Source organism: Xenopus tropicalis, chromosome 1 (genome assembly GCF_000004195.4).
Source record: "Xenopus tropicalis strain Nigerian chromosome 1, UCB_Xtro_10.0, whole genome shotgun sequence".
Taxonomy (NCBI): Eukaryota; Metazoa; Chordata; class Amphibia; order Anura; family Pipidae; genus Xenopus; species Xenopus tropicalis.
The window spans coordinates 97,441,274-97,460,971 of NC_030677.2; the positions used below are offsets into that span (position 1 = coordinate 97,441,274).

The window sequence follows — 19,698 nt, forward strand, 5'->3', positions numbered from 1 at the left end:
CTCCCCGAGTTGCCTACCCCTGCCATCCCACCGGCGAACATGTAAGTCGCCGGCGGGATGGCAGACGCGGCGGGGCGATTTCCGGAAGTCGCCGAAAAAGACTCGTGAGTCTTTATCGGCGATTTGCGCGAAATCGCGCCGCCGCGTCTGCCATCCCGCCGGCGACTTACATGTTCGCTGGTGGGATGGCAGGGCAAGGCAACTCGGGGAGATTAGTCGCCCGCGAACAGGGAGTTAATCGCGGGCGACTAATCTTCCCCGTGTGCCAGAGCCCTTAATGTCAGAAAATACCCTGACACAGACAATACTGAAAATTGCCAATTATCAGTAAATTATCAGCATTGTTTATTTCTGTAGCCATGACAAGTAGCTGCTACTAATAGCTCCATGTGTCTACATACAAGCTACACTAAGCAGGATTCTGCACTGATTCTACATAAAGAGCCCAAGGAAGCCACGCTTAAAGGCGAAAACACAAGGGACAATTAGTCACCATGACTTTTTAAAAAGTCGTGGCACTAATTGGCCCAGCACAAACAATAAGTTGCATGTTAATCTACAGCGGTCAACAGTGGTTTAGTCACCATGATCGTGTATGTATGTATGTATGTATGTATGTATAACTTTATTTATAAAGCGCCACAATATATATATATATAAGTGCCATGTGGTATGAGACACAGTAGGAAGGAGGTCCCTGCCCCGTAGAGCTTACAATCTAAGTGGTTGGGTAACATACAGGCACAAATTGGAAGGTAAGAGTGCACCAGGTATGGGCATTTGCCCTTAAGCGCAGTGTGCTTTAAAAGTCGTGGCAACGAACTATCTGTGTGTCTTTGCCCTTAAGGATGGTTCCTTGGGCTCTTTATGTAGAATCAGTGCAGAATTCTGCTTAGTGCAGCTTCATAAAATTATACCTAAACCTTTCATTCCATTTTAATGCCAGAATGCATTATTTTTCATTGGCACTGTAGACATGGTTCTTATACTTCTATCTCTGCACCCCCTTTAATATGTATATTCAAAAGTTGAGCTCTTCTTAAATTGTACATTGTTCTTCTAAATATGTCTATAACCCTTAAATTACTAATTTAAAAAAAATGACAGCACACAGTGATTAGCCAACTGCAGGTACAGCAGTGGAAGAATTGGTTGTCATGGGCTGCTACCCAGCAGCTGCAAATGCATCCACTAAATGAGACTGAATCTGCTTTACAAGAATCTGTAATAATCTGTACTAGATAATAGTAGTACAGAGAGTCAGATGTGTTTGGACATGATTCTACCCCAATATCCCTGAGGCAGTTACTTTACATTGGCACGCTTTAGCAGATGTGGCAAACAATACCCGCTACCTTCTGCAGTCACAATACTATGAAGCTCTGCTAAATGCAAGCAATTATTGGCTGAAAAACAATAGTTTCGTTTTGGACAACTATCACTGGTTCAAGGTGACCTGTGGCTATTTGTAGGAAAGTGATCAAGTACAGCAAAGGTATGAATGAACAAACAATATAATATATAGAAATACTGTGGCGCTCTATCTCGAGTAGAGGGGCCTGTGGAAGACACACAGAATCAATTAAGAAGTTAAAACTTGCAGCCTTCTAGCTGTTTTTAACGACAACTCACTGCATGCCCCTAACACCATTCTGCAACTAAATGTAACTTTTCAAGGGGCGGGGCGAGGGTAGGTGGGTGGGTGTGTTTGGAAACGCTATGAAATGCTGCGTGTGTTTGTCATTGCATCCTGCAGTTTTACAGTTTAGAAAACGCATGTGAGTAGCGCATTCCCCTACAGCAACATGTAATAAATGAGCTATGAGTCTTATGACACAGGAAAGTACTAAACGCTGTGTTCCGGTCACGTGGTCAGAGAGGCAGACACGCCTACTGTCAGGCAAAGCAGGAAATGCAGTGTGTGGTTATGGCTGGGAACCGGGCCCTGCTTGTCTGCTGTGCAGCTCTTGCTTTTATTATAGCTCTGGAAATAAGGGGAATTCCTGTAGGTAAGAAGCATTCTCGTTCCTGCTTGGGTCTTTCAAATGAATATCCTTCATTGGTCAGTTCTCTATAGTACCTGGTAGGTTGCTGTACACTGACTGTTTACTGGGGTCCAGATCACTGGAAAATTAATCATAGGCGCCTAATAAAAACAGGATTATTAAGACTAACTCAGGCATATTAGCTGTAAGCCTTTTCACTATAGTTCCACTTCTTGGGGGTGTGTTTATGAAATCTCATTGTTATGAGATTTTAAAGTGGTGTTAATCATACTATTTTCACCCATTTTTTTTTTTTTAGCTAAAAGTAATAATATGTGTACCACAAGAATTTCAGCATGATCTGTACAGTACTTAAAGTGGGATTTTGCAAGGAATGAACCCCATTGTCCCCCTTTCTAATGCACTCATAATAAACAAACATCCCAGTGCTATATAAAGAGCATATAACATGCACTTTTATCAACAGACCATAATTAAGTATGGTTTTATAAACTTGGAACACTATAATTATCAAAATGATTTGTCTTTTAAGAGCCTCCCAGATATTATTGCTGTGCAATTTTGGTCAAAGTGCAAAAAACAATAGTGAACCCTTTATTTAGAGACCTATATTTCCCGTATATACTGAATTTGAATAGTGGATAAGTGTGTTGCTATCTGTTTTATTACTGACACAAACTGCAATAGAAAAAACGAGATATAGTTGTGGTGTCGTAGGCTTTACAGGTATGGGATCTATTATCCCAATAGTCCAATAAGGATTAATTATTTTAGATTTGCGATGATTTAGATGGGATCAAGTACAAGCAGGGCTGGAACTAGATGTAGGCAGAATAGGCACCTGCGTGGGGCGCAACCAGACAGGTACCTCGCCTGCCTACCCCTAGTCTGCGCTCCCTTGTCATTGCCCCCGCCGCTTGTCATTGCGTGCTAATTCCAGCAGGTCAAATGTACATTTGAACACTCTTACTGGGAAGAACCCTTAAAAGTGCAGATGAACTGCTGAGTAGTGTGACACCCAATACCACACCAATGGTTTTTTGCACATTATTAATTGTTACCAGGAGACAAACACAATATTTTTTTACCTGGTTGGGGGTAATTTATATATTCATATATAAATATGTATATATATACATACAGTAAATATTGTTAGTTGAGAGCCCCTTCAAGCAAAGACACTGATGTCACTGTGGAGATGAACTGGATGCTTTAAAGGAGAACTAAAGCTTAAAGGAGAATGCAAGTCAAAATTTAAAAAGCATACTGCCCAATAGTCCTCCTATTGTTTAGTAAAAACGCCACACTTTTGGCTCACCTAATCAAATATTTACTATTTACTATATTCTTATTTGGCATGTGTAGCTCAGAACAGGAGACAGGATCAAGTTACACACATGCTCAGAGAATAGGAAGGCTGCCGCTGGCACCTACAGGAAGGGTAGAGAGATTTCAGTGATGTCACTGTAGTCTTCACACTGCTGTAGGCTGCCAGCACCATATCTCAGAGAAGCAAGCAGGGATCTGGGAATTTAGATATGCAGTAAGTACTTAAAAAGAATGCCCTTTAGGAGTGAAGTTCTGTGGCTCTGAAGGTGTTCCCTGTAACACCCAATCTTCTTTCTGCTGATTTTCTGCACATGCTCTGTGCTGCTGTCAGTTACTGAGCTTAGGAAAGATGCACAATATACTGTATATATAGAATATAAATGTTGCAATATAAGGCTGATTAGTAATTAGTACAGATAATTACTGCATGTCAGCTCTAAAATCCGTACAACTAACATTTGAATGTAACAATCAGCCCTGCGTGTCAGCTTATATTACAAGCCAACCTCATTTTCTGCTTGATGATTTACAATAGCCCCTAAGCTTAGCTTCTCAACAGCTGCTCAGAGCAAACTGAGCTTATGCATTGCCACTGACTCTCCTAAAAAATCCAAGATGAGGAACTCCTGTGACAACTTTAAAGGCCTGGATCATTGCTGCTATAGAGATGCTGAACCTTTAGGCTAGTCCAATACGTTCAGTATATAAAATATGGCATTTTTAGCCATATTTATTTTTAGGGTTTTAGTTCTTCTTTAAGGTTGCCTTGTAGAGATACCCCTGGAGCACTTCAGGATTTCATATTCTATTTTTTTAGCGCAGTATGTTATGGACTGCTTTGCAATATTATAACAAACAAGGTAGTCAAAATCAATTAATAATGGTTACAGAATGAAATTACATTGGAGGATTAAAGTAACGGTATACTGTATGGAATATCTTAAACATTGCTATTTTTTCTAATTCTCAGAGACAATAGAATTGATTACCTAATACTTATTTACCCAATGTATTATTTAAATATGTCTTATTTTGTAGTTGTGCCAAAAGCCTGAATCACCTATTGTTATTACTTAATGGTCCACATGTCCCATGCTTATTATAGATACAAACTGATTTTTTTTCATGTTTGTTTTACTTAAAGGTTTGAATAAAGTTGTTCTTTGGGCTGGAAGATTTATCTTGTTTCTTGCTCTTGTTACCATAATAATTTCATTTGTAACTCCATGGATTTCATGGATTACATGGAAGAACATTTGTACTGGTAAGTCTTACATAATGTATTCCAGAAACAGAAAAAAATTTAATTTGATCTTGTGTTTGATACTAAAATTGATTCCACAAGCCCCCCACATCCCCCATTAATAGAAACTTTACTTTAGATTGCTTACATCTTTAGAAGCATGAAATAGTCAGGCTTATGTACGAAAACTGAGTAAATATAGAGGGATAAGTAAACCACTGTTACTTCAGATGAAGTAGAACTTATGGTAGATATAGTAGCTGATTCAAGGAAGTGCCCCCCCAAGAGATTTAGCTATAGTACTACAACCTATATCTATGTGTTTAACACTTATGAACACAAACAAAACAGATTTCTAACCACTGCGTTAGGAGCATCATTGCTCTCTAAACAAAGTAAAAGTGAAAGCACAAATCATGATTTCCTAACTAAATTGCGAGGCATAAAATTGTCAATTGTAAATTGGCTCTATCTGAAAAATGTAAAAAAAAAAAAATAAAATAGTGAAGGGTATTGACACTCGGAGTGTCTTTGAATCTGGCACAAAAAACCTCACATAAATAACATTAGTGGTTCCAGGTAGACAGGTGTGTTTTGTCAGCTGCATTTTTCCACCTGATGGTAGAGGTGCACAAAACATCTCCTGTGGTACTGGCCTTTAAACTAAAACACTTTAAACTTCTTTTTTATATATATGTGAAAATCTTCATGCATAAGCAATCTAACTTCTCACAATTAAAAGATGTCCAGTTTCCAATTTACTGACTGTAACAGATGCACACCCTTATGACTTTAAAGCCATATGTCATGAAAGTGCTACTGAAAGTGTTATCTCTCTGTTCTTTGCTATTCTCTCGACTGCTGGTTTTGACATCATGTACCATTGAAACAATGCTGCAGTAGTAAGCTCTTCATCATTTTCCACAATGCCTTGTAAACATTTGTGAATCTCCTTCTTAACAGGTAAGTTCTTTACAGAGTATGCAAAGCATTGTGGGAACAGGCATCTTGGCTGGAGGAGAATTGACTCAGATACAAAGTTTTAGTAGTATGAGTTTTAAGAACAAACTGGAGGGAAAAATAAGAGACATACAGTATATATGCCTTTTGATAGGAATTATGTTTAATTGCTTTCAAAAGACTTATTTTTAAATGAATGTGTAAAGAAAAGTGCTTTAAAAGTTCATTATGTAACATGTTACAGTTGGGTTTACAACTCCATCAACCATATTTTAAAATTCTGTTTTGTGCATGATATTTTTAGTGCCACAAGAAGAAAAGGAAAGGCAGCAAAAGCTTTTAAGGGAAAAGCAGCAAGAACAGTTGAGTAAACGGGTAGGTCATATTTTTGTTGCTACTTATAGCTTTGTACATTTTTGTTTGCTCCATTTTCAGTTTTAGTAATTTAATAATACTGGCTAATTGGACAGCCAAATTGGTTTCCATTATGTGTAGCAAAACTGGCCATTGATCGAGCTTTTCACTATTGGGTCAAACAAACAGATTTGAGGATCTGTACCCCCGAGAAATGGTTTATTAGGACAGACAGATATAATCTACAAATGTTTATCAGGTATTTGCACATGCCTGTATTACTGGCCTTTAAATATGTGCAATTAGGTCAAAAACTACCTTCCAGTTCTGACAGAGCACAATTTTTTTTTGAATGTTTGAGAAGTGAGCCATATAGTTTACACTCAAAGGACTAGTCCAGTCAGTTAGCAATATTTTTTATCTTAATGAATAGAAAATGTCCTGTTCTATTCAAGGTTAGCTTTTTGGAATAATAGTTTAAATCTTGGAACTCTATAACACAGTTTATATTTGTGATTCTGTTTCCATCTGCTACAGGTTGGTTGTTTAATAATTTTGTGTTATTTTTAATCATTTGGGGTAATATTTGTCAGTTAAGGGAGGCTGAATTGGTACATAGCGAGGTTATTTACAAACTTAGTCAAAATTCACCCTAGTCCTAAAAGCCCATAGCCCATATGTTTATTATACTTGCTTTCATAATTTTTAACTGCCTTCGATCAGCTGATTGACTGGTGAGGGTTACTGGACCAGGACAGCATTTGCCTATGATTATGCATAGCCCTAAAGTTAATAAAACACAGACTGGGCTAAATTAAAAGCATAGAGTACTACAGTGTTATTGAATATTTTATGAGAATGCACTTGTCATACAACTTGTATCTATCAAAACATAATGTGACGCATTCTGGGGATTGGGAATCTGAGGATATTGCATAGATAAGAGAATTTTCTTTGTAACCAATATTGATTTTCAAATCAAATTGTTAAATTGAGTATGAAATTCTGTCAATGTTCAATGTCATAATCAGGTTAATTTGCATGCTGAGAATGTTCTAAAGCCACGTGAAGAACTGAAGCTTCAAAAGAAAAAAGAAAAATATGGTAAAACACAACGATGGACATTATCTCAAGGCTACAGGCTAGGTGTAAGTTTGTTCTTTCTTTAATACATAAAATCATTGTCATATGTATTTTTGTCTGGCTTTTGTGAACTGCCAGCATTACAGAAGTTGCCATCTCACCACACAGATAAAAATGCATAAGGCAGTTCAGTACTGTATATTGTGGATGCCCTATGTAAGGCAAGTGTAAGGATATACAGACAAATGAGGTCCTCATTCTCTGCATTAAGCTAATAAAAAATATTAAAAAATATGTAAGTCGCCGGCGGGATGGCAGACGCGGTGGCGCGATTTCGCGCAAATCGCCGAAAAAGACTCGCGAGGCTTTTTCGGCGATTTCCCAAAATTGCCCCGCCGCGTCTGCCATCCCGCCGGCGACTTACATGTTCGCCGGTGGGATGGCAGGGGGAAGGCAACTCAGGGAGATTAGTCGCCCGCGAGCAGGGAGTTTTCCCGCGGGCGACTAATCTCCCCGTGTACCAGAGCCCTTAAGATATTGAGATTTAAATTACAGAAAGAATCCTTATCTGTAAAAAAAAAAAAAGAACCCTGGTCCCAAGCATTCCTGATAATAGATGTTATTATGTTGTTAAATGTTGTTATTAAGATGTGATACCAACTTTTTACATTTATGCTCTTAAATGTCTTGGCAGACATGATATGTTTATGAATTATAATATGCTCCCACTTTAGAACATGACTATAATTCTATGAAATGGAATTTAAGCCTCAAATATGATGGACTCAAGTTTTACAACTAATATATCAAGTTCCTTGCTATTCTTTTTTATATCGCAAAACCTTTTCCCAAAAAGCATGATGATGTGGGAAAAGATTTTGTGATTATATGAGAATATAGAGCTTTTTGGCCAAAGTTCTAAATCTAACTCTGCCCAGAGTTTAAAAACCACTGTATCTACATTGAAATATAGTCGTATCATCTGTGGGCTCATTTCCAGCATGCATTGTGCTTGTTAAGAAAGAAAACTTTGGAAAAAAAAAAAATGGAAATTCTGCAAGGGCACTTGTATCTGCCTGCTTAAAATTTAGTCCAGGGAGAATGTTCACCCTATAGCTGGACAGTGATTCCAAACACAAGGCTAAAGTAATACTAAGTAGTTCAAGAACACAATAGGTCTACAATGGCCAAATCAAAGCCCTGGTCAATAATACTAGTCAATTAAGTCTTAATTGCTACTAGTAAATCAGAAGCTAATGTCTAATGTTTTCTTTTTTTAAACCAGGAGGCTGAGGAGGGTGTGAATAAATGCAGTGATTCAGCCCATGGCACAGAGAGTGCAAATAATGAGGCTTTAAGGAAAAGAAAACTACCAGAGCAAGTCACCAAGCCCTTGCCAAAAGATGAGCAGCCCAAACCTAGAAAGGTATTTTCTGATTACATTCAGTGTATCATATGAAAACATAAGAAATATATTCTGAATGTTTTTGTCAGATTTGTATGTTTTCTGCCATCAAAGCAAACATAGGCAATACATAAACAAGTCTGATATGTCATTTTCATTTCACGCAGAGTACACGTTACATATATAATGTATTGCCGTTCCCTTTTCAGTTGAGGCACTGACCATGTTGCTGAATAGGTTACTTGACTTTTTGGGTGAAGGGGTGAGCCTAACCACTATACTGGCAAGTGATACTGCAGGGTCCTAACCGTTCTGGTCTTCTCAGCGGGCTTCTGGCTGCTCCAATTACTACCATGAGCCTTACTCTCACTACTAGAGTAAGCTAAAATAGAATCCTTCATGACACTAACTACTCCTACTGAGGCCTCAGGCTTTCCTGCACCAACCTCCCACTCCAGCAAGTGAGGTCTGAAGAGACAAAGAACATGGTTACTTCCCTTTTTGAAGACTAGGTGCAACTAACATTCCTGGCCAATCACAGAACTGCCAAGGAACCTGGAAAAGAAAACTGCATCCCCACCCACCTCTGAAATAAACCCAGCTCTTGGCTGATTTGCCTTCCTACATAATTAATGTTCTTTTTTGTTTGTTTTTGTTGTGTACACTTTAGGTGTAACACATATATTGGGCTCTCAAAATCTAATTCTTGCAAGTATAAATCTGCAGACGATGGAGCAAGTTTAGTAGATCTTTGGTCTAGAAATACACTAACCCAGAAATAGGTATGCCAGATCAAGTCACATCTCACCCACAATTGAGGCTTATGGGATCACTAAGTGCATGGTTCCAATTGCCCCATGCCCACCCACCATGCCACTTTCAAACTGCTTCTAAGCAGAGTAATGCTTGCAACTTTAATGCTCTAAAAAGTTCTTACAGCACTTAATATATTTTTGTCTATTTAAAGGTCATTGCTTTGCCAGAAGAACCTTCTGAAGTAGGGGATGGGGTAAGTAACATTTATGGTGCTTTTGATTTTATACTTATTACAATATTATTAAGGCCTAAGTGCTTTTCAAAAGAAGCTTAGGCAAATTAAGTGGCATCCAGGGTAATGACTATCCTTTTCACTGGTTGCCAAATGAGAAACAAAGGGCTTTTCTGTTAAAAACAGTGGCTGCTTATTATGCTTCCCATTGCCACTGCTACTCGGCAAAAGTTTTTAAATGTTCTTGTGTGCGGTAGCTTTCTGGGGCAGTGACATAAGCTGTTGCAAATTTGCCACTACTACTAAATAATCATCACATATGGCACCATTTCAGTAACTCAACATTGTAAATGGAACACTGACAAATACTAACAAATTCATTTTGGCATTTTACTGCCAATAGATTTGCCACATTAGTGCCACCTAGAACAATATATTTATTCTGCAGAAACCATTACCATACCTGAGTAAATCGCTTTAGAAGCTTTCTCCATTTGCTTAAGATAGCAGCTGCCATTTTCAGTAGCTTCCTTCCTGCAGTCTAGCCCTTTTAGTTCAGATCACACATTCCTAAGGGATGGGGTGGGAGTTCTTCGCATTCTAGTGGGAGTGAGGAGCAGGAGAGGGGAGAGAGAAGAGAACTGTGCAGACTCTGGCCACAGGAATTAAGGATGTTTCTGGGAGAGGAAGACAGACACTGGAACATCATGTTTACAAAAAGAGAGACCAGAAATCCTGTGTTTCTTTTGATAGTGCAGCATTACTGTTAGTGCTTATGGCTGTATTTACATAGACATTTCTGATAAAGCTTACTTAGTTTTTACCTTTTTTTCTCCTTTAAACCATTTACAACAACATTTTTAGTTGAGTATAATTAAAGAATGTTGCTGTGTTGACAGAGTAAGTCATTATATAAGGGCTCTGGCACACGGGGAGATTAGTCGCCCGCGACAAAACTCCCTGTTCGCGGACGACTAATCTCCCCGAGTTGCCTACCCCTGCCATCCCACCGGCGAACATGTAAGTCACCGGCGGGATGGCAGACGCGGCGGCGCGATTTCAGGAAATCGCCAAAAAAGACTCGCGAGTCTTTTTCAATGATTTGCGCGAAATCGCCCCGCCACGTCTGCCATCCCGCCGGCGACTTACATGTTCGCCGGTGGGATGGCAGGGGTAGGCAACTCGGGGAGATTAGTCGCCCACGAACAGGGAGTTTTGTCGCGGGCGACTAATCTCCCCGTGTGCCAGAGCCCTAAGAATTCAGCATTGTTAACAGGCATGCAGATTGGAACTCAAGAGGCTATAGATTAGGATAACTAAATAGACTTCTGCCAGTGAGTATGAAAAATAAGGATATTAGGGCATCTGTTAGGGCCCTGGTACTGCATTTTCAAGTCTGTTGCTGAGTTAAGGACAATCCTTTGCTTTGGCACACCTAGGGTATTGAAAAGCAGAGCTTCACTAAAATAGCATCTTTATTTAGATCAGCTAAAAATAAAATCCTTCTGGGTTATATTAGCAAGCAGGCACTTACTCAAAGGCACAAGTACATTATGAGAAAATACAGTCATGTGTGTGCAAGTGCACTATACAAAGTGCAATTACAGATAAAATTCACCATGTTTTTTACCCAGAATGGAGCATTTTCTCCCACACTTCCTGGTCGATTGCTGATGATTGCTGCGTCCATTTTTGCATTACTGCAATTGCAGCTGTGGTGGTAAATTAGCAATGATGTTTGCTGATAATAATAATCAACAAACATATTAGTGCGCCGAAACAATACCAATAGCAATAACACATGGAGAGGAGCACTGTATCGGGCAGGACTGAACCCAGGAGCAACAACTGCAGGTGGCGAACAGTGACACGAGTCACGCGAGTGACTCTCGATAAGTGCACCATATATTGTGTTTGTGAGTGTATCAGTTAAGTTTTTAATTGCATTAAAGTAAATATATTTTTACACATATGGCATTTGCCTCACAGTAAGTGTATCGAAAGAGAAGGGAAACGGATACGTTGTGGAATGAGTTTAAATTCTTTAATGCTGGGTATTTACCTATTTGGAGTGGTTCTTAACACTATCTATCTTTCTGGGTCAATGAAAGTGATATTATTGGATGTTACACAAACCCAAGTGGTCTGTAAGTAGAATAACAATTGGAAAAGGATATTTTGCGGACAAGAAGATGTGATATAAGTAAAGTAATCACTAGTGATTAATGGATACACATATGGAAGTGCATGTTGGAAAGTAATTAACAATATTACACTATATATTTTTTTTTCTTTTCCTCATCATTGTCACGTATAAGGCAGAAGAGGGCACGTCAGACTATATTTTGACCTGGGACACAAGGTATCTGAAGTGAGGAGCAAACACTGGAAATTGCCCTTCACTTTAGGCCAGTATTGTGAGAGCCACCTCCAGCTATCAATCCCTATGTGGAGCACAATGCCATTCCTTTTAGTTTTCCTTGCTATCTTATATTCCTCAAATGTAATCTAGCAATGCTAGTCCTATAATCTGACTAAACCGCATTGATGGGGTCCCTGTTCTTTGACTTTCATTAGAAGTGTTGTCTTTCTAGGGCAGAACTCTTTATTGGGCCTTGTGGAAACCAGACACATCAAGCTGGAGAGAGGATGGAAGGCCAAAGAGTAAAAACCACTGTTTTCGAGATCACTATAGTGATAACTAATCTATGGGCCAATAACAAAGATATGTAAATAAGGTAACTTAGATACACAGGCTTTTGTCTAGCAACTAGAGGAATAGCAGTTGTAGGGGATTTACAACATAAAAACTGTTAACCCTATTGGTCCCCACAATTACTTATGGCAGGTTAAAGCTGGTTTTCTGTGGAATGTCATGAGACCACACCCCTTAACAGCAAACACATGAAAAGGGAAAGTAAAGGAATGGAGCTGGGCTGGGAGCTGATGAATCTGCATTTGTACATATAACAGTAAAGCAGCTTGTTGTTTATATCCTCATATACACAGCACTTTAGGCTCATTTGCATTTGGGTTTGTACTGCTCACCAGCAAGCTTAGATCAGCTGCCTGCAATTTACACATGCAGATACAAACCTTAATTCAATATCCAGATACAGGTGTAACAAAAGAGTGTATAGAAGAGAATTCCTCCTTACAGGTGACACATCAATTTAAGCAATATTACAGACCTCTGCACAGGCAACTATGTGTGTAAAGGCTCCTGTATGTGGGATTCACAGACACCTCTCTATGGGGGGAATTCACAAAAGTGGTGATATTGAGACAAAATAAAAGTGGAGATAGATTTGCCGGAATTTCCACCATATTCACAAACCTCTGTATCCACTTTTGTGAATTTGTCTTTTAAACAGACAGTTTTCAGATTTTGTCATTTTACCGACATTTTGTATGAATTTGCCTTTAGCTCTTAGTAAATGTGTCGGTGCCCCCAAACCCAGTCCCACAGCTACAGGAGCCTCAGGGGAAGGAATTTACCCGCAGGATTTGGCATTTCACTTTGGGGCATTTCCTGAGGGGTAATTTTACTTTACCCAGGGAAACTATACATCATTCAGGCCAAGCTGGGCTTTCTATATTTCTGTGTAATTCCCCTTATGTAACGAGATGTAAGGGTCTAAATACCTTCTTCTCTAGCCCCTACTCATTACTGGGCAGCAGCAATCCGGCCCACACACCAACATGCCCAGTGATAGGGGCCCAACAGGACTAGGGCCCCCCGGGTCTTTATCCAGTGCCCTGTGGGGCCAGTCCAACCCTGTACCCCAATATCCCAGTTTGGGTGCCAGTGTGTAGGTGCTGTTTGCTGATACCCAAGATGGCTGCTGGGAACGGGTGGGGGCAATGCTGTCAGGCAGCTCTGTAGTTCTGCCCTTGCTATGGGGGCATAGATAAGTTGGGGCAAATGTCAGTGAAAATTTGCCTGGGAGGCTTTACTTTTCCTTTAAATAAAAATGTTTACAATATATTGTTCTAGGGTTAGACAAAAACTTGTCCCCTAACTATAGTCTACTAATCCCCATTAATATGTTAATGACCCCCCAATGGGGCCCCTATGAGAGGTGTAACTGAGCTTTACTCCATTTTGAAAATGTTGGGGAAAAATGTCTGGAAAAAATGTTAAAACGTCGTATAAATGTTGTTTAAACGACAAATTCACAAAAGTGTCTGCAAAAATGGAAAAGTGCGTATTCCATTAATTCAGGTGCAGGCACAGGTAGGAGGCGGATGGCGCTATTTTCGGCAATCGACTTTTAGCTTGCCAAAAATATACACCAGACGCCTTGTCTGACATTAGCCTTACTCTGCTAAAGCCAGTCCATGTAAGAAGTGGCTATACTGTTATCAATTAGCTTGCATACATATAAAGAGTGACTACAATTTTATTGCACAAACAGTAGCAGTAGTTACTGTAGTAGTTACTGTTCCTACAACAAAAGGCAAATTGTAGTTTTATATGAATGTGCAATTGGATGCCCTAAAGTTATTGTTTAACTACAACTCCCACATCACCTGCCAGCTTACTTGGCATGTATGTTTCAAATTGCTCGGTCTTTGTGGTAAATAACTTGATTGCTGCTGCTCAAAAACCAAGTGATATGTGGCTCCTTTCATGTTTTTCTTATAAATAACCAATAAATAAAGTTCCATGTGTTTGTTAGTGACTCAGGTGAGTGAGATGGAAAGTGTCAGACAATGTAAGGGGGAATTGGGTTGAATTTTTAGAGCTTCTTCAAAGTGTTTTCCAGGTTTCCTATTAGATAGGAAAGATGGGCAGGTGGGGGTTGAACTTTAGATGTCAGTCAAGAATGTTTGGACCCCTCCCACTCCTCCCTGCTCAGAACACAAGCTGCCTGTAAGTACTAAGCCAAGTTAAAGGAAAACTATACCCCCAAACAATGTAGGTCTCTATAAGAATATTTTGCATGAACAAGCTCATGTGTAAAACATGATATATCTAAATAAACCATTTTAATAGAAATATACTTTTTAGTAGTATGTGCTATTGGGTACTCCTAAATAGGAAACTGCCATTTTAAGAATTAAGGGCCGCCTCCTGGGATCATAGGATTCACAGTGCACACAAACAAGCCAAGGCACACATACATGCTAGGTCACATCAGCCAATTAATGGAGAGAGTTCTGCTTTTTGTTTCCACACTACTTCCTGTTACAGTGAGAGCTGCATGATTTCTGGTCATGTGATCTCTGAGGGAGCACAAAGATCATCACTAAATGGTGGATCAAGGGAAAAGATGTAAAAGGGCAATATTTACTGATATATATATATTCCAGTTTGGTGAATAGGTCACTTAACATAATACAAACTATCTGTTGGTTAAGTATTCATTCTGGGGATATAAATTTAGCAGATTCCTGTTCATGATAGTTCACCTTTAATTAATTACAAGAATTAATACTAGAGTGAAAAGGGAGCAATGCAGATTGTAATTTGTTTACTGTTGCTGTTTCTTTTCCTCTACTTTGGCTGGAAAAAACACACAAAAAGCTATTATTTGTAGAGGGTTCCGGAATGTCCTACACTATTTATAACCACTGAGAATCTCTGTGTCTGTTTCCCCAGTGACTCTTCCTGTTACTTCAATACAAGACTTCCCTCAAAGCAAAGGAACATAAAAGACTACTTTTATGTGCTGCAGTGTTTCTAACAAACACTGTTTTGTGTGCTGAAACTTTCAATGTAAATAGTACCTAGCTCTAACCTTCTTAGTATTTTGACAAGGTTTGTTTTTAATTCACCCATCTTTTTCTTGGCAGCTCTTATTATTATGCATAAAGTTGGGGGGATGCCCTGCAGCGTAGAATGTACTGATTAAAGTATAATATTAATCAGTTCTACCTCTCTCTACTTGCACTAGCTCTTGCACTGCATGCTTGCTGCACCAGAATATCTAGAGTTTGATATAGTTATATATTTGGTAAAATTGTACAGAGACTATGAACAGGTAATGGGTTAATCCCTGCTGTGAAAATCCTGTGTTTGCCCCTATATGGGTGTGAGGTTTACATAATGTTTGGTATTCTTATTATCACTAAACTGTCTTAACTGGTATGGGCCAAAGGAAAACTTGCCCAGCACTAATATAACAGTATTGTTAATTTTATTAGCGCCACCATTTTCTTCTCCCCAGGTAATTACCATTGTCCTAAGATGTCCAAGCGGGCGTGTTTTTAAAAGAAGATTTTACACATCCTGCACTTCAGAAGTAAGTAGTGGGAGCTATATTTACTTTCCTTTACTTGTAATGTTCTAGACAGTGCTCAAATGCATCTGGAAACAGCTGGAAAATATCTGGAAAAAAATAGTCCAAATCCTCAGTGTTGGTTATTGGAGTCCATCTTCTTGTGTGCTCCTGAAGGAGCAGCTACATAATATACCATTTATCTTGGTCCTGAGACTCATGTGCAGGACCATGTGCATTAATATACAGCAGCAGTATACATTGTTATTACTTTTATTATAGTGTATAAAACGAACATTCACCTAGGCTTTTGAAATACAATAATGTATGCCCCGATTCAAGAGGTATGTTACATAGTTACTTTGGGTTGAAAAAAGTCCCATCAAGTTTGACCCTTCCATTTATGCATACCTAATTAAACATACACACCTAATATTCTAAATTAATTGTAGATCACAGTAGCCTTGGATATTTTGCTTAAAGGAGAACTAAAGCTTAACTAAAGAAGTAGGCTAAAAATGTTGTACATTATGGGGCACATTTACTAATCCATGAATCCGAATGGGAAAAATTCGGATTGGAAACTAACATTTTGCGACTTTTTCGTATTTTTTGCGATTTTTTTCGTCGCCGTTACAACTTTTTCGTAAATTGTTGCAACTTTTTCATAGCCGTTACGACTTGCGCGAATTGTCGCGACTTTTTCGTAGCCGTTACGATTTGCTCGTATATTGTTGCGACTTTTTCGTATTGAGCGCTTGTAAGCGGCGGGCAAAACTTTCAGACTTTGCATGATTTTGGAAGCCTCCCATAGGACTCAGTGGCACTCTGCAGCTCCAACCTGGCCCAAGGAAAGTCACCATACTGAAGCTTGAATGAATCCGAAACTTTCGTACTCAGCGCGACAGCTACAAAAAAGTCGTGACAATTCGTAGCGCGGACGCTACGAAAAAGTCGCGACAATTTATGAAAAAGTCGCAACGGCTACGAAAAAGTCACGCCAATTTAGGAAAAATAGCAAAATACCGATCATTACGAAAAAAACGCATTCAGACGCTTTTCGGACGTTCGTGGATTAGTAAATGTGCCCCTATGTTTTGGGCTTCTGTACCAGCCCAAGGCAACCACAGCCTTTACCAGTGAAGATCTGTGCCTCCAAAGATGCCCCCAGTAGCTCCCCATCTTTTTCTCTACTGATTCCCTGCATATGCTCTGTGCTACTATCAGTTACTGAGCTTAGGGAGCGATGTACAATATACTGTATATATAGAATACAAATGTAACAATATAAGGCTGATTAGTAATTCATTTGGATTCAGATAACATGGCAGCTCTGAAACCAGTGCAGTTAGCATCCGAATTTAATAATCAGTAGCCTCAGTTTATATGACAGGCCAGCCTCATTTTCAGATTGATAATTTGCAATGACCCCTAAGCTCAGCTTCTTAACAGATGCTCAGAGCACACTGAGCATGTGCACTGTCCCAGACAGTTCTAACAGAATCCAAGATAGGAAGCTTCTGTGACAACTGTAAAGACCTACATCATTACTACTATAGAGATGCTGAAACTCTTGGCTAGTGAAGTCAGATTAGTACAGGTATAGGACCCATTATCCAGAATGCTCGGGACCAAGGGTATTCCGGATAAGGGGTCTTTCCATAATTTGGATCTCCATACCTTAAGTTTACTAAAAAATTAATAAAACATTAATTAAACCCAATAGGATTGTTTTGCATCCAAGAAGGATTATTTATATCTTAGTTGGGATCAATTACAAGGTTCTGTTTTGTTTCTACATAAAAAAAGGAAATCAGTTTTAAAATTCTGAATTATTTGCTTATAATGGAGTCTATGGGAGACGGGCTTTCCGTAATTCGGAGCTTTCTGGATAACGGGTTTCCGGATAAGGGGTCCGATACCTGTATATAAAATATGGCATTTCTAGCCATATTCATTGTTAGGGTTTAGTTCTCCTTTAAAAGTATTAATAGAATCACAACATCACTTGGAAGGGCATTCTGCACCCTCACTGCCCTCATTGTGAAGAATCACCTACACAGATTCAAATTAAAGTTCTGTTTCTGAAGTCTAAAGGGGTGGCCTCTGGTTCTTTGTACTTTACTATGGGGGAAAATACGTCCGTATGTCTGTATACGTTATGATATCTAGAGCTAGATTATGTATGAAAGAACTATAATGGCCTTTGAACATACCTCCTTCTCCTTTGGAAGTGGGGAGGGTCCAGAACTATTCTTTGTAACTTCTAATCTCTTCACGGGAACCCAATTTAACACACTACTTCTGATTTTAGGTTTTGTTGGATTGGATGAAGAAACTAGGTTACCATCCAGTTATTTATACCATCTACTCCACATTTCCAAGATGCCAGTTAGAACTCAAGAATGGTTCATCATTAGAGGATATTGGGATTTTAAAGGACATGGTTTTGAATGTTGAAAAAAAAGATTCTTAATATGTTGAGTGGGCCGACTGAATCTGATGATCATTCCTGACCAACAGCATCACCATTTTTATACTAGGGGGCAGATTTACAAACATTTGGATTTTCATGGTATTAGAGTATTTTGAAACCTTGACTAAACTCATTTCCACAATTTGAATTGATAAAGCACAAATGTGGAAAAAAATTTAAACTACGAAGAAAGATCTCCCGGTTGTAAAAAAAAGACACCTGCCATCGACTTCACATGACCTTGACAGCTTTTAGATGGCGTATTTTTTTCTTTCTGATTTGTCACAATTTTGTTGCATATGAATGGTGAAAAAATAGTTTTTTGTGCAAAAAATTACGAACCGTGAAAAAGAAAAATTGAACTTTAGTAAATGCACCCCTAGGTGTCAGTATTATACATTTTATATCATGTCTGTGTACAATTTCACAGAGATATGGACATTTATTTTTATATTTTTTGGCCAAAAATTCTTTGTAAGAGATGTGCTTAAGTAACTAAAAGCTTCAGCATTTTTTAACTTGCTCTAGCAGTCAATTATTTAGAGGCTGATGGGTAATTTAAAGCATGATGCTACAGAAGCTTGTTTTCTAAGCTACATTCTTCCTGGATCCTCTATGGGCCATAGAGTGAAAAGCTGGGTTGTCTTTTTGCTCTACTGCGCGTGATGTCCTGGCCTGGGACCACAGAGAGAATCCAAGAACAGGAAGAGTGGGGTGCCTAACATTTTGGTTCCCCTCTTGTCATTGTGCCTTTTCTTCTCCTTTAATACTGATTCCAAGATCTTACACTGTACATCATTATACTACAGATAAGCCCAAATGAGAGTCAGTTGCATGTGTAGGTGCAACAAGCAGCAAGAGCTCCCTCGCCTCTCAGCACCTTATTATGTAAAGCAGATGCAATCGGCAGTATGGTGCAAGAAACAAATATAAAGGGGCTTTAATTCATAAATTAACTTCTCATGTAAAGCACCATAAAGTATTAGAGCGAAAATAGCTTTGGCACCAAAGAGGACTATTTGGAATAATAAACATAACATGGTATCCATGACAGTTGATAGCCATGTTGATAAAAATGATATTTACCTCAACCTTCAGGAAAGACGTTAATCCTTTTAAACTGAAATTCGACCACACTTGGAGATTTTAAGTGGGATGCAGTAAGGCCCAGTAAATGAAATGCATCTTTACTCCCCTGTATTTAAAGGTAAATATAGTAATATGACAATAAGGGAAACGAAAGAGATACTTCTAGTTAGCTTGAATTCTGCTTTCAAATTAACGTATCCTACGAGTATATAAACATCATGTTTTGCTCACACTCATTCTATCTAAAGCCAGTATACAAGTACAGTATATGGACAATTGCCTAGCCACCTGCCCATCTCATTTTTTAAAACACATTTAAAGGGGAACTCCAGCTTCAGAAACATAATTTGTTAAAGAGCCCTACATAACATAGATATCCCTATTATACCTATCACTGTAATCTCTTCCTTCAAAAACTATGAATAAATACCTTTTTTATATGCTGAAATTTTCTCTTTCTCATAATTTGAAATTCTGGCAGGGGAGGAGGGACTAAAACATTGATGTTAACTTCTCCACAGCTTACAGACAGTATGCAGGA

General features: G+C 38.8%; 1 protein-coding gene across 3 annotated transcripts; it reads left to right on the forward strand.

The window, feature by feature from the left end:
* The first annotated feature begins 1,771 nt into the window (after nucleotides 1-1,771).
* Nucleotides 1,772-19,605, forward strand: ubxn8 (UBX domain protein 8). Of its 3 annotated transcripts, none has more exons than XM_004911039.4 (8): nucleotides 1,772-2,009; nucleotides 4,480-4,599; nucleotides 5,843-5,913; nucleotides 6,924-7,040; nucleotides 8,261-8,401; nucleotides 9,348-9,389; nucleotides 11,963-12,106; nucleotides 15,542-15,618. In XM_004911039.4, exons 1-7 carry the CDS (start codon nucleotides 1,913-1,915, stop codon nucleotides 12,071-12,073), a joined length of 699 nt encoding a protein of 232 aa, XP_004911096.1. In that variant the 5' UTR covers nucleotides 1,772-1,912; the 3' UTR covers nucleotides 12,074-12,106; nucleotides 15,542-15,618. The 3 variants fall into 3 exon arrangements, with proteins under 3 accessions (XP_004911096.1, XP_031760185.1, XP_002939305.1); XM_002939259.5 differs by lacking the exon at nucleotides 11,963-12,106 and adding an exon at nucleotides 17,907-19,605 and having other exon boundaries at nucleotides 1,783-2,009; nucleotides 15,542-15,616; XM_031904325.1 differs by lacking the exons at nucleotides 11,963-12,106; nucleotides 15,542-15,618 and adding an exon at nucleotides 11,003-11,931 and having other exon boundaries at nucleotides 1,773-2,009.
* Nucleotides 19,606-19,698: the final 93 nt, after the last annotated feature.